The 13,484-nt window shown below is 36.2% G+C and overlaps 1 protein-coding gene across 1 annotated transcript in view; it reads right to left on the bottom strand.

Moving 5' to 3' along the window:
- The window catches only part of LOC108577355 (glucose-6-phosphate 1-epimerase), a 98,430-nt gene extending 91,594 nt beyond the window's left edge, over positions 1–6,836 (bottom strand). The window contains exon 1 of the mRNA XM_017940496.1: positions 6,778–6,836. Within this exon, the coding sequence (XP_017795985.1) occupies positions 6,778–6,836 (59 nt within the window). The remainder of the gene's footprint in view (positions 1–6,777) is intronic.
- Between the last annotated feature and the right edge of the window lie 6,648 nt (positions 6,837–13,484).

The raw sequence follows: 13,484 nt of genomic DNA, 5'->3' as shown, positions 1-13,484 counted from the left end.
TTGTAGAACGATGTTTGTTTCTATTGCAATCAACCACTTGAAAACCCTGTTCACTAAATGAATATTTAAAAAGCAATTTCCTGAAACTATCTTTCCAAACTTGGAACCAAACGATATTTGAAATTTGAAACAGCTTATTTTCTTCGGTTCTTTTTCTTAATACAAATGGACTTATGGTCGATTGCGTCAAAGATGAAAAGGATTTGAAATCCTTTGGCTGTAAGACGGTTACTTTGAAGGGATTTTTCGTTCTACATGTTCTTATGAAATTTGCTCAATCATTACATGTAAATATTTCCATGGATGGTAATTTTTCTTTGCACGTTCTATGATACTATGCTCACTATTAATCTCCATGTGGGTATGACCACAGAGAAGAAATTTGTGATTAATGACTTCAATATCTGGAAGGTAGATACTATACAAGTCAGAAATTTAACATGGCTATCATCATATTTCTGTTTTGACAATTGTCTGACCATATTGTTGTCGTTGGTACCAGAAGTACGTAATGAATGATCAGTGGCCCATTTAAACATATATGAGGTCATTCCGTTACCACCCCGTCCTCCTCTAACTTCATCCCACATCACGCGCCATGTTAAATTACTATTCGGATCGTGAATAGTGTAATTAAGTGTGTACAATTTGCGCGAATAAAAACTGTAGGAATTTCTTAAAAGAGACGTTGGTAAATACTTTTGGAGATTTACCATAAATGTTTTATAAGAAGCTTGTTTGGACGTTTTAATTGTTTCATCCCGCTTTAGATTATAATTTAGATATATTTAATTTAATAACTATTGAATTACAAGTGTGAATTGCCATTCCTTTGCTGGAATCTCACTATTAGATTGACATTCCTCGAAATAAAGAGCTTACATTTTTCAAATATATAAATGGCTTCCTAGATACAATTTATTTGTCTTTCCTCTAGTATAATGCGACTGATATGTAAGATATTTTTTAATATGTTTTCTCATACTATCAATAATTTCAAACATGTTTTCCTCTTAAATCTGGAGTTATAATACCCGAAAGATTCGAGTCTTTTAGTGCTGTTTTGACTGAAGTATTAGAAATAGAAAGTATATTATAAAAAAATGTTTTACAAACAATTATTTCATTATTATTACATATTAACGTATATGTAAAAGTTTTACTTTTTTCTCTTCTTTCGCTATCTTCATTTCGAGAACACTTTCAAGCTACATCTTTAATTTGCCATGTGATGGAATAAACTGCTTCTTACGGTCCCAGAAAATGAATTAAATATTTTTATTCCTTGATATTCATCAATTTTTGTCAAGGATTTATTTATACAATTCTGACTGATAGTTTCATATTTTTCTAATATATATTTTCTGATAGTTTCTAATATTCTTCTGCCATAATTTTTCGCAACTTAGGCGGAATATGGCACAAATGATGCTTCAAAATACGAATCCTTTCTTTCTTCAACATCACTATTACCCGTTTCCACGGAAAAATCATATTCAGGGACAACTGCATCTATTTCATTTATCAATGTGAAACTCAATTCTTTAATATTAAATACGAGGGTGGGTCGAAAAGTTAGCGAAATGGGGGGGAGTAGCCTGCTCACAATGAGTTATTTTATGACTTCTTTTCAGTATAACTACCAAGTTTCAACTCGATCGGATTATTAGTTTTCGAGTTATTGTCTAATAAGCAAGCCAATCGGAAAGAAAATTTTAAGCATACAGAAAATTGAGTTTCGTGCTGTCATAAAATTCCAGACAAAATAAGGTAAACCTCCTCAAATCATTCTGGAAGAAATGTCAGCTGTTTACGGGGATTCTTGCCCTGGAAAAGCCACGGTTTACAAGTGGCATTGTCTTTTCAAACAAGGTAAGAATTCGATTAAAGACGACCCTCGCTCTGGGCAGCCTGTCGAGTCAACATCGGTCGAAATCGTGGAAAATGTGGAGGAATTAATTTTGGAAGATGCCTGTTTGAAGAAGAAGCAACTTGCAGTGATAGTTGCAGTATCTTTTGCAACCGTTTTGAACATTCTTCCTTAACATCTTGGCATGTCAAAAGTCAGCGCAAGATGGGCGCCGAGAATGCTGACGCTGCTTCAAAAACAGCAGTGTGTCGAGTGTTCGCACGAGATTTTAAGCCTTTGCGGAGATGACAAAGACCAAATTTTGCATCAAATTGTTACTGGAGATGAAACCTGAGTTCATCATTATAAGCCTGAATCGAATGCAGTGGCATAAAAAAGGTACACCACCAGCCAAGAAATTTAAAGTGTCGCTGTTGATTGATTACAAGCATAATGGTGTGACAATAATGGGAAAATACTTTGCTTGTCTGCTGAAACAATAAAAAACGGCAATAAGGGACAAAAAAAGAGGAAAGTGGAGCAAAGGTGTGTTGCTTTTGCACGACAACGCGCCCGTGCACAAGAGCAGTGTTGTGATGGTTGCCCTTATCAATCGTGGCTTCAGAACGCTCAACTCGGTACAGTCCAGACCTGACTCCGTCCGATTTCTATTTGTTTTCATATATTTTTATGAGGGAATAAATTAATTAATCCGAAGATCTGAGAAATGTATTGAGGTTAAGGGGGAATCTATCAAAAAAGTTCAAGGTCATTCAGTGCTGTTCGAAACTTACTTTCGTTGTACACCCAGAAATTGTTCCTTATCGTAGTTACTCGTCCATTCGGTCGTAAACATGAGGCAAACTGACACTAACACTTACTTCATAGAGTTTACAGACAAGGAATCTGTTGCTAGCGTGTTACAATCACTTCGGAAGTATCAGTATTATTGTGACTAGTGATGACCGGATAAGGGATGCCTGTCTATAAGTTAATAGGACAACACTCGAGAACGTGGAACTTTCATTTAGGGACAGAATAAATGTCAGAGGTCGTCCTTTCGAATGCAGGATACAAGGAACAATTTCTGGGTGCACAACGAAAGTAAGTTTTGAACGGTACTAAATGACCATGAACGACCTTGAAAGCGCAAAGTTATAGGTCAATGAGTTTGTCTCGGAATGAGTTACAGGCCTACCTAAATAAAAACAGTTCCTTCTAAAAAAAAAAAAAAAAAAAACGATGGTAACCTTGAAATTTCCGAAACACGTCCACCTAGAGAAAATTTATGACCACCATAAGATCCCCCCCTACAAAACAGAGTCAGTTTTGTTTGAAACGAGCTATAGTTTGGGAAATAATTACGTGCGAAACTTCAATAGGACTTCAAATTTAATTATGAAATTAACAATGCCAATTTCTATGACATTTTGCAGGTTTCTAAAACAGTTGCAAGTAAAGATCATTTATTTTTTTAGCAATGGTAACGAAAGGAGGTAACACTGCCGCCTTATGTTTCACCTTTATAATGCTACTTTAAAAATCGTTATAATTAAAAGGAACTGTTTTAAACAAATATATGGTTGTTCATGAAAAGTATAAATTAAAATTCATGGTAGTATATTCTTCAGAGGAAGAGAATTTCTCTAATAGTCGTGTCTGTTTTGGTTCAGTTGCATACAAGTTCAAATAGGCTTAGCGGGCCGACGCGACAGAGAGGAACATGTGGTGGACTTTCCATGAAAGGAATTGACTTTGTTGGCAGCTCGTTGAACTTGTCTTAACATACACTATCGTATTATGTATAAAAAGAATATAGCATTCCATTTAAAAAAATTAAATTGACTTTGAAATCTCCCCCATCATACCAGGTACAAAAAAAATATTTACACTACATAACGCCCCCCCCACCCATACGAAACAAGTTTTGTTAAAACAGACACCCTGTATATCCCCCAGACTCCTCTAGCTTTCGAGATATCACTAAAACTGTGTGGTAATTGAATAGTTTAGTGCCTTTTTCTAACTTTGCTTACTTTATTCCAATTTTTTTTCTTGAACCCGGAAATATGTTATCAAGGACGCCATTTTCTTTCTATAAACAATATAACAACCCGACTAGAAATTTCAGTTAGGCAGATATTAGGTCCACATTAGGCTAGCCTAATTTGCCTGTTAGGCCCGCCTGCGGTATGTAACGCGTAATATTCACGACCGCCTAATTGGGAAGGCCGCGTTAGGGCCGCAATAGGCTTTAACGCTCGGAATGAACTTTTCTACTGCCGGGAAAGATACTCTGTTTTCGCCTTATATAGGAATACGCGATTCTTTTGTTTACCAAGGAATACCTCATCAAGACACTGTATAGATTAAATTGTAAAAACTTTTATCTTGTTGAAAGCTCTCATGCAAGGGTACGTCCGACACTGAGACGTCTGTCAACTTAGGCATGCATCATTCCTTCCGAATTAGGACCTAATGCGGTAACGATTAGGCCTGCAGCATTTAGGTATGCCTAATTGTTTCCGCATTAGGCCACCATTCGTCTTTAGGCATGACTAACTGAAATTCTACTTGGGAATATATAAACTTAATAAGCATGCATCATTCCTTCCGAATTAGGACCTAATGCGGTAACGATTAGGCTTGCAGCATTTAGGTATGCCTAATTGTTTCCGCATTAGGCCCACATTCGTCTTTAGGCATGCCTAACTGAAATTCTACTCGGGAATATATAAACTTAAAGTTGAAACTTAACCGATTTCCAAGATGTTAAATTTGAGTATGTACACTACCGGTCAAAAGTTTGGAATCACTAGCCGATTTCTATCAAAATCGAATATACCGGTAAATTTTGGAATGATCCATCGTTAATATATCAGATGTTAACAAGTTGAATTATATTTTAAGAGATTTCAGCATTTTCTTATGTCCATAATACTATTATATAATTCATACACTCAGTTTAAGGCAACGCTCGGAATGAACTTTTCTACTGCCGGGAAAGATTAGAGGGGGAGAAAAAAAAAAAAAAAAAAAAAAAAAAAAAACATTGCCACCATTCTCGTGAACGACGGCGTTGAAACGTGATCAGCAGTTAAAATTTTACATTAATACTTTAAAATGGCAAAAAGAATAGAAATTAGTATTGAAACTCGAAGTGCAATTATCACACTTAGAAAGGAAGGTTATTCTTTGCGGAATATTCCAAGGAAATTGAAAGTGTCATACAAGGGCGTGCAGGGTACAGTAACACGTTTTGCGGATACTGGTAGTTTGAAAGACAAACCACGGTCAGGAAGACTCAAAATCACGTCGAGAGCTGAAGATGTAAGAATAAATATTATTTGCAAACGAAACAGACGACTAACGGCCTCGGAAATTCGTGTAGGACTTAATGATAGTAGACCGAATCCAATATCTCTAACCACGGTGAAAAAGCGACTAAGAGCTGCAGGTTTAAATGGCCGTATAGCAGTCAGGAAACCATTGCTTTCGTCGAAAAATCGTAAAGTGCGGTTGGATTGGGCAAAAAGTCACAAAAATTAGACACCTACGGACTGGAGTAAGGTTCTTTGGACTGACGAATCCAAATTCGAAATATTTGGGTCGCACCGAAGGATATTTGTTCGCCGATCTGTACAAGGAAAAATGTTGCCAGAGTGTATTGTACCTACTGTCAAACATGGTGGTGGTTCAGTTATGGTCTGGGGATGTTTCTCAACGGTTGGAGAGGGAAACCTAATCAAAATAGAAAATACAATGAAAAAGAAGACTATAAACAGATACTCGAGCAGCACGCTCTACCATCAGGTCATCGGTTAATAGGTAGAAATTTTATTATGCAGCAAGATAACGACCTTAAGCACTCATCTAAATTGTGTAAAGGGTTCTTATTGCAAAAAGAAACAGAGCGGGTCTTGAGGAATATGACATGGCCAGCACAATCACCGGATTTGAAGCCTATAGAATTTTTGTGGGAAGAGCTCGAGCGGAATATCCGGTTGCACTGTCCAACATCGAAAGGACACCTTTGGCAACTACTACAAGAAGCATGGAAAAATTTTAAGTTAGAAATACTCGAAAAACTAATTGCCAGGATGCCCAGAATATGTCAGGCTGTCACTAGAAGTAAGGGCGGTTTTTTTTATGAAAAGGCAATTTAAAGAAAAATATCTATTTCTTCGTACAAAAAATAATATAAAATGTAAAATATCCTACTTATAAGTATTTTGACAAATAAAACTTCCTCAATTACTTTGTAGGCGTTCAATTTTTCTTAGAAATATCCTGTTTCTCTTAATTTACGTAGTGTTTCCAAACTTTTGGCCGGTAGTGTATGTATGGCCAGCTGCTTAACGGCTGTAGGGAGATATTAATCTAACCTAATCTAATCCACCGATTAAGTTAGATTCGGTTAGGTTAGGTTAGATAAATATCCTGGCCACCGACAGGTGACCGGCCAATCAGGCAAGAAGATGGTGAGATTTAAATTTCTCCAAAATTAAAGTATTAGGTAAATGTGCAAAGTATTTTGCTTTATTTGTTTGTTTGACGCGTTCGTTAGTGATAATTGTTGCTTAATGGCCACGTTGCGATGGTCAAATGAACCCGTCAATGGTCAATTAATAATGAATGTTGATTATCGCTCACTTACCGACAACCGAATAAGAGATTAAACAAATGAAGCCAAGCGTGACTCAAACATAACGTAAATATGTACTAAGCTCAATGTAAATTTATCCCAAACCTATAGAATATGATATCCAACATTGAAAGTATTTTTGTGTAGATATATCTGAAAAACTAAAGACATCCGGCGGTAACATATACATACATATACAGAAAAGTTGTTTAGAATACTGTCCTTGACAACATAATTCAAGGTCACTGAAATCGGTGTTGGCGACCGTATTCCCAATAATTACCTTATTTTTCCTTGCAATTGGTCTTCGGTGACCTTGAATGATCTTGAACCATAGGCCATTGTACTCGTCTTAAAACGCTCTACGAGATGGTACGTAAAAAAATATATCATTCCGTTAAAAAAAAAATGAAGTTGACCTTCATATGACCTCTACGCTTCCACGTATCACAAAAATATTTACATCAAATTATGTGCCCCTAGACACCACGCAATTTTGGTCTAACACATTTTTTTCTATCACCAATAACGGCCGTGATATTCAGGTGGCCTGTTTTAGGTGTCTAACCCTGTTACATGTATTATATGAGTATAAGTATGCAACAATATGTACATAATTGACCTCTAAAGGTTGAATTTATTTTCCGTCATGCTTCTATAATTTGAAAAATACTATCTCATGTACGAAGCCTCTGTAAGTCGAATCTTCATTTGTTAAACTTGTTTTACTCAAAAACTGCAACAAGACAAAACCTGCATAATTGGAAGATTTTAGCTCTTCTCTTGAGACTCGAGTTACCGAGGATCGACTGTACTATTCCTTTCTGTCTGGAAGTGGTGTATCACAAGTGAATAAATATGCGCTGGCATTGCCGATTAGTCGCAAAAGCATATGTATATCACAGGAAAAACTTTAAATGCCTTTTCCTCAAAGCGTTCCTCCTTCAACTGGTGGAATTAAAATTAAAAAAAAAACTAATCAGCCAATCGATGTGAAATTTGAACACGTCATTCTACATACCATCGGCTCTCGTAGGTGCCATATTTACATTTCTATGTTGAAAATTTCATATTTCATATATCGAAAAACTTAAAAAAAAAAAGAAAAATGGAAAATTTCGATACTTAAACTTTAAATGCACGCCATTTTGTTAAATTTTGACTTACGTGGCTAATTATGATACCTGTGATAGCGGTACTCATACCGATTATAAATCTTTTGATTTAGACGTTTTTTGTGTTGGATGAGTCCGTGACCTGAAATCAATTCCGCCAACGAGACATATTTTTTAAAGGCGCTATCTTTACCTCTAGATATAGCATTAAACAAAAATTAAGAAGTTATTTAAAACATTGTTTTGCATGCTCTAGAAGTGCCTTAACAAATGAAAAAAGTTTGACGTTGTTATTCATTATACTATACCAAAAATATCCTGAATGTTGCCGAAATTTTTGGCGTATTTATTAGAATACCCCTTTAACTCGTAAGATTCTATTCACTGGACTTAAATCCTTCACGTAAAATTGGTTCATTAGCATTTTCTTAATGCTAGTTAATTCTTTGATATTGCAAGAAACTACAAGAAAATCAGCTACATGAAAAGTAAGTATTCTATTACCTTCTGAACTGTTGACATACATACAGTGCTGTTCACTTGAATAGCCTTGAACCCTACATCATAACGGAACCAAGTGCTGAATGACGTCGAGAAAGAATTCGATCTTCTTTCCGTAAATCATGATAGTAACAAGAAAATCCGTCTGGTCCGTCCAGATTGAATTTTTTCTCATCTGAGAAAATTATATTATGCCATTGATGAGTCCAATTCATATGCATTCTAGCAAATTGGAGTCGGGCTTCAATATGCCTTTTCATTAATGCAGGTTTTCTTTGCAATTTACTGCGTTTTATGTATGGAACACTTTGTACGACTCGTCTAATAGTTGAAACTGACGCTTTTGTTCCAACTTCCTGTTTGATCTTCTTAAGGAAAACTGCTGCATTCGAAATTTTACGCAAAATTGATCTCCTTTCCCTCTCCGTTGTAGCTCGTTTCGTTCTCCCTTTATAATTTTTTCCATAATTTTCAGGGTTATTAGAGAAATTATTACCACTCCTATTAATTCTTTTTCCAATTTCTCGGTTCGAATACCCTTCTTCTTTTAAAACTTTAATTTCTCCAATTTCTTCAACAGTCAATGAACTTCCGCGACCCATATTAGCACAATGATAATAATGATCCAAAAAATAATGGGTATAATACTTGACATAGATGTGAAATGTAGAGTTGTTGCAGATATTTCTTGTCTGATCTATCGCAAAGCGACAACTAACTGTGACTAAACATTTGAGGCTATTCATGTGGAAGCATCTTATATTTACAAACACAAAGTTTCTTGCAAGTGTACGCATCGATGTAAACATACATATGTCATTTACAAATTCATATTGTAAAGGGATCTAACTAATAAGCAAGAATTTTGCCCATAATTCCTTTCTTTGACATAAACTTGTACATATTTTTACCCGAGGCTATTCAAGTGAAGAGCACTGTACATGCATAGATTTACACCCCTCCTTTGCATTTCTGTACTTGATATAAATCTGCATAATTTATGATACCAAACTCTGCCGCATAGCGGTTTCCGTACACACTTTGTCCTCGTTTGACAAGTATTTCTGCGAGTAAGGCCCTTATAGTTTCGTATCTTACTACTGGCGCGTATCTTCCTTCTGCTCACCTCTTGACTATCTCTTGGTGGTCAACGTCTACCTTCTGCTCACAGACTCGTGTGACTAACCTCGTCTTATATTTACCAGTGGAATTATCTTGATTTTTCTTTAATTTGAAGACCCATTTATTGGACAAGATCTTCCCATCTAATGGCTTCGGAACAAACTCCCATGTTTCAGTTTGTATCAACGAGTCATACTGTTTGCATGGCTTCTAGTCACAATTTGTTATCGGTTTTTTTTAGCATGTTCTCTACACTCGTAGGATACTCTACCTTGTCAATATAATTTGCTGCTTCATTGCGTAATAACCTATGTTTACCTGGCTTTGAAATTTTCACCTTCCTTGGATGCAAAACTCATTTTGTTTCATTAATGATTTCCATTAACAGAACGCTAACCTCTTCATCGCCATCATCATTTTCAGTGCGAATGATTTGTTTCGGCGTGTCACAAATATTATCTGCAGCTCGAATTTCGTATAGATCACCTTTTTCTGTTCATTTGAAGTATCAATATAATAAATTTTGGAGGATCGTAATTATTGGTATTTTCTTTATTTAAATACTTAATTAATGGTACTTCAAAAAGTTTGTTTGCACTGTTTGATACATGCTATATTTTCAACAAAATGTACGTCTCTGCTCTTAATAACTGCCTTTGTACCAGGGTTGCCATAATCGGTAGGTGTTTAATTCACACGCGTATCCTTACTATTATTAAGTAGTTATTAAGTAGTTTTCTTCTGATTTAAAATTTTTCTTTATTTATTCCTTTAATTAGTGCACTTGCTTTGCTTCTAAAAATTCGCATAAACTCACATATGGCTCCCTATTGTGCTACATTTCAAACGGAGTTTTGACATTTAATACTTTTATTGACCATCTATTATGTACATATAAAAACATACGCATTTTGAACATATACATACATACTTTGCCATTTTTGCTAATATCCGATTAACTCTTTCTGCTACACCATTTTGATGTGGAGTATGAGGTACTATTAGTTGATATTTAATCTCTTGTGGGAAAAGGCTATTTTTGAGTTACGTTTGATTATTGTTCCATTTTTCATATATTTTTCGCAAGGGAAAATTAGTTTCTTTTACCAACGATCGTAGAATTTAATTTCCTTTACTATTTCTCAATAGTAGAAGGCGTGTCATAAAACAAGAATCTCCTAAGGATGAGTTCGACATCTGTTTTTAACGGTACACATATTCGATGGATCAGAACCTGGCAGAACTTTTCGTTGAGAAACTTTTCGGCATAGATTCATGACACTTCTAGTGCGGAGTTAAGGCCGCACTAGAAAGGTACTCGCGATACCTATTAGACGCTGATTGGTAATTAGAACTTTTTGCTACAGCCAATCAACGTGTAACTGTATTCAGTGGCGACCGAGCAGACTGCTGAAGCAGCAGTCTCGAGCAAGCAATTTTAGAAACAGTCATTAAGTCGTATGAAAAATACCCTCACGAGCATACCAAAGGAATTCCAGTGTTCAGGACAATACCTTGAACATAGTCGCTCTTCAACCGCCGTCGCGATCAAGTTTAAAACAGTCTAACATTCGGGTCAAGGACAGATTCTAATTTACATAAAACCACTCACTCTTCATCTTTGAAACTGTTCCGTCGCGCAGGTACGGAACGCATGGGGTCTTCGTTGACCGAGTTTATGGCACGCTCGCACGAGAAGGTTATTTTTGAGAACAAAAACGCTTCGTAACTCCGCGAAGAAATAAGTAATTTCTTACAGAACAATGCCTTTAGAATTTCGACTTTTCCGCGTCCTCAATAACCGAAGACGTGTCATGAACCAGGTATTCCTGAAGGGTCAATCCACACGTGCGTACAACGGCACTCTCGGCCGAGGGTTGACCTGGCGGGAATTTCTGACGCGTCACCAAAGGACAGCGAAGATTCCACGCACCCGCAGGTAGAGCCCCACTTCTTCCAATGGAAGGGTGAGTGACACTCAGGGGGCACGTTGATTGGTAATTTGTGCGTACGTGCGCGCGTTCTTGCACTTGGCGGGGGAGTCACCGAGGATTCCAGAAAAATTCAGAGATCGAGAAACACATTCGCAAGGATTCTCTCGTGTGAACAACACATTCTCCAGCCATTCAACGAGATACAAGTAGGAGTCGCGATCGAATACTCGAGTTTAAAACAAGTCGTCAATCGTTTTCGTGACGCACTCTAAATTTGCTAACGTTCCGAGCAAGACAAATTTTTGAACTAGTTACCCAAGATTAATTTGGCGGGTAACAGTCGTGAGCGCGAACATTTTGAATAATCAAAGGAGAACGCGACGCGACAGAAACAGTTATTCAATATTAGTTTGGTGAATAACAATCCTGAACGTGTTCACATTCGAAACGCGACAGACGTGACAATAGCCACATTCAACAACAGCCCTCTTAATTCGTAATGCAAATTTTCTAACAGCAGAAAAATAAAGTGTTTCGAGAGACCTAACGATATAGTACTTATGGGTACATAAATATGCGAATGTAACAAAGCTAATTATTCTGCAGTTCTGGTGGTAGAGCTTTATATCCTACCCGATATGTTTTGCTCATATATAGTAATATTTCTCACATTGTCGCTACTAGAACTCCCCTCGCATTGTCACCTCGCTGTTCCTACGCCTAGGCATACGTTATTCTTACATCTTCTGTTCTTTTGATGAGACTAATAACCTTTTTAATTGAAAATTTTTTAACATATTGATGAGATTTTTCTGATTAAAATGAGATCAAACCTAATATAATTTGGATCACATTTACTTATGTAATACTAATTGAGAAATTGAATAATTTTGCGCCCACCCTGCCTTCGGCCCCGGACATTTCTGACACAAGAAATTAAAAAGTCATTTTGCTCAAAAATACATAATAGAAAAGTTGTGAAAAATGAAAAGAAACATTGAAAAAATTTTTTAAACTTTTCCATAAATTTTGCTGAGCTGAAATATGTAATTTTTATCAAAATACATATGTCTTCGTTACAAGCTTTTGATAAATTACAAAAACGTGATGCCGGAAAACATTGTTCGTAAAACACGTGCCTCCACATTGTCCATAAAACCTAGTCCTTCCCTTTACATTGCGCTGTCGCGAGAGCCGTGCCACCACATTGTCCAAGCACAGCGTATGCATTCGACGAAAAATGTGAAAGCACAGTTTATGCATTCGACGGAAAATTGTGAAGGTACAACTTACATTCGACGGATAATGTGTACAGATATTTCATGTATTTTTTTAGCAATCTGTTTTTGTAATTTATTCAAAGCGATAATGAAATCGAATGAGTTACCCCATAAGTATTAATGTTGTTCAAATTATATCGCGTTTGGTCTCATTTTAATCAGAACAATCTCATCAATATGTTAATAACTTTTTCACACAGAAAAAGGTAAAAGTAAAAACTCTGGTGTTTCAATCGCTCGGTTTCCTCGATCCTCGTTCCATCCCTATCTTTTATTGTCCTTGTCTTCGTTCGACATATGTACGTGTATGTACTAGAAAGGCAGGCTACAAGGTTCGAATACCATATTTCCTCTATCCAAACTGCCGCTATTCGGTTCTGAGCAGAGCGACAATGTGAGAAACTTTATTATAGCAAACATTACAATCAAATTATGCTTCATTTGGATTGAATTCAACTATAGTATTTCTACCCTATCGTTGACCTTGAGTTTCTTCAAGTCGTTGAGATTGAAATAGCTGAAGTTCTCATAGTATCGTTGTAATTTTTTGGGGTACTTCCTTGGACGTTAAACATGCCATGCTCTTTTTATTGTTAACGAAGTATAACTGCCCTTGACGTTTAGCTATCAATGCGACTGACCCATCTGCAAGTTTCAACGCTTTTTCTTTGTGGAAAATTTGTTTCGTTTCTCAGTTTGTTTAAGGGGGGATATACACCTAGATATGTCAAAAATTTCAATTTTTTGTTTTCTACACATTTTCAATGTTTGAAAATTTGCAGAAATATCAAAAATATCAACATTTGAAGAGAAGTATGCTGACATGTTGTCAAACAGAAGAACGTGTTGCTAAGGTGAAAGCAGAAGAAAAATTAAACGAATATAATCATTCTACCCTGCAAAAAGCTACCGGCTTCAATGCAATTCGTCTAATTTAGGAAAACTTGAGAAAAAAGATTGTTACAGCGATGTGTTGGTAGTTTCAATCAAAATAATAACGAGAGCTTGAATAACTTAATTTCGCAAATAGCTCCAAAA

The sequence above is a fragment of the Habropoda laboriosa genome, unplaced genomic scaffold, assembly GCF_001263275.1.
Source record: "Habropoda laboriosa isolate 0110345459 unplaced genomic scaffold, ASM126327v1 scaffold761, whole genome shotgun sequence".
NCBI classification, from domain to species: Eukaryota; Metazoa; Arthropoda; class Insecta; order Hymenoptera; family Apidae; genus Habropoda; species Habropoda laboriosa.
Note: the sequence above shows the minus strand (reverse complement) of the source record. Positions and strands in the feature narration are given on the sequence as shown.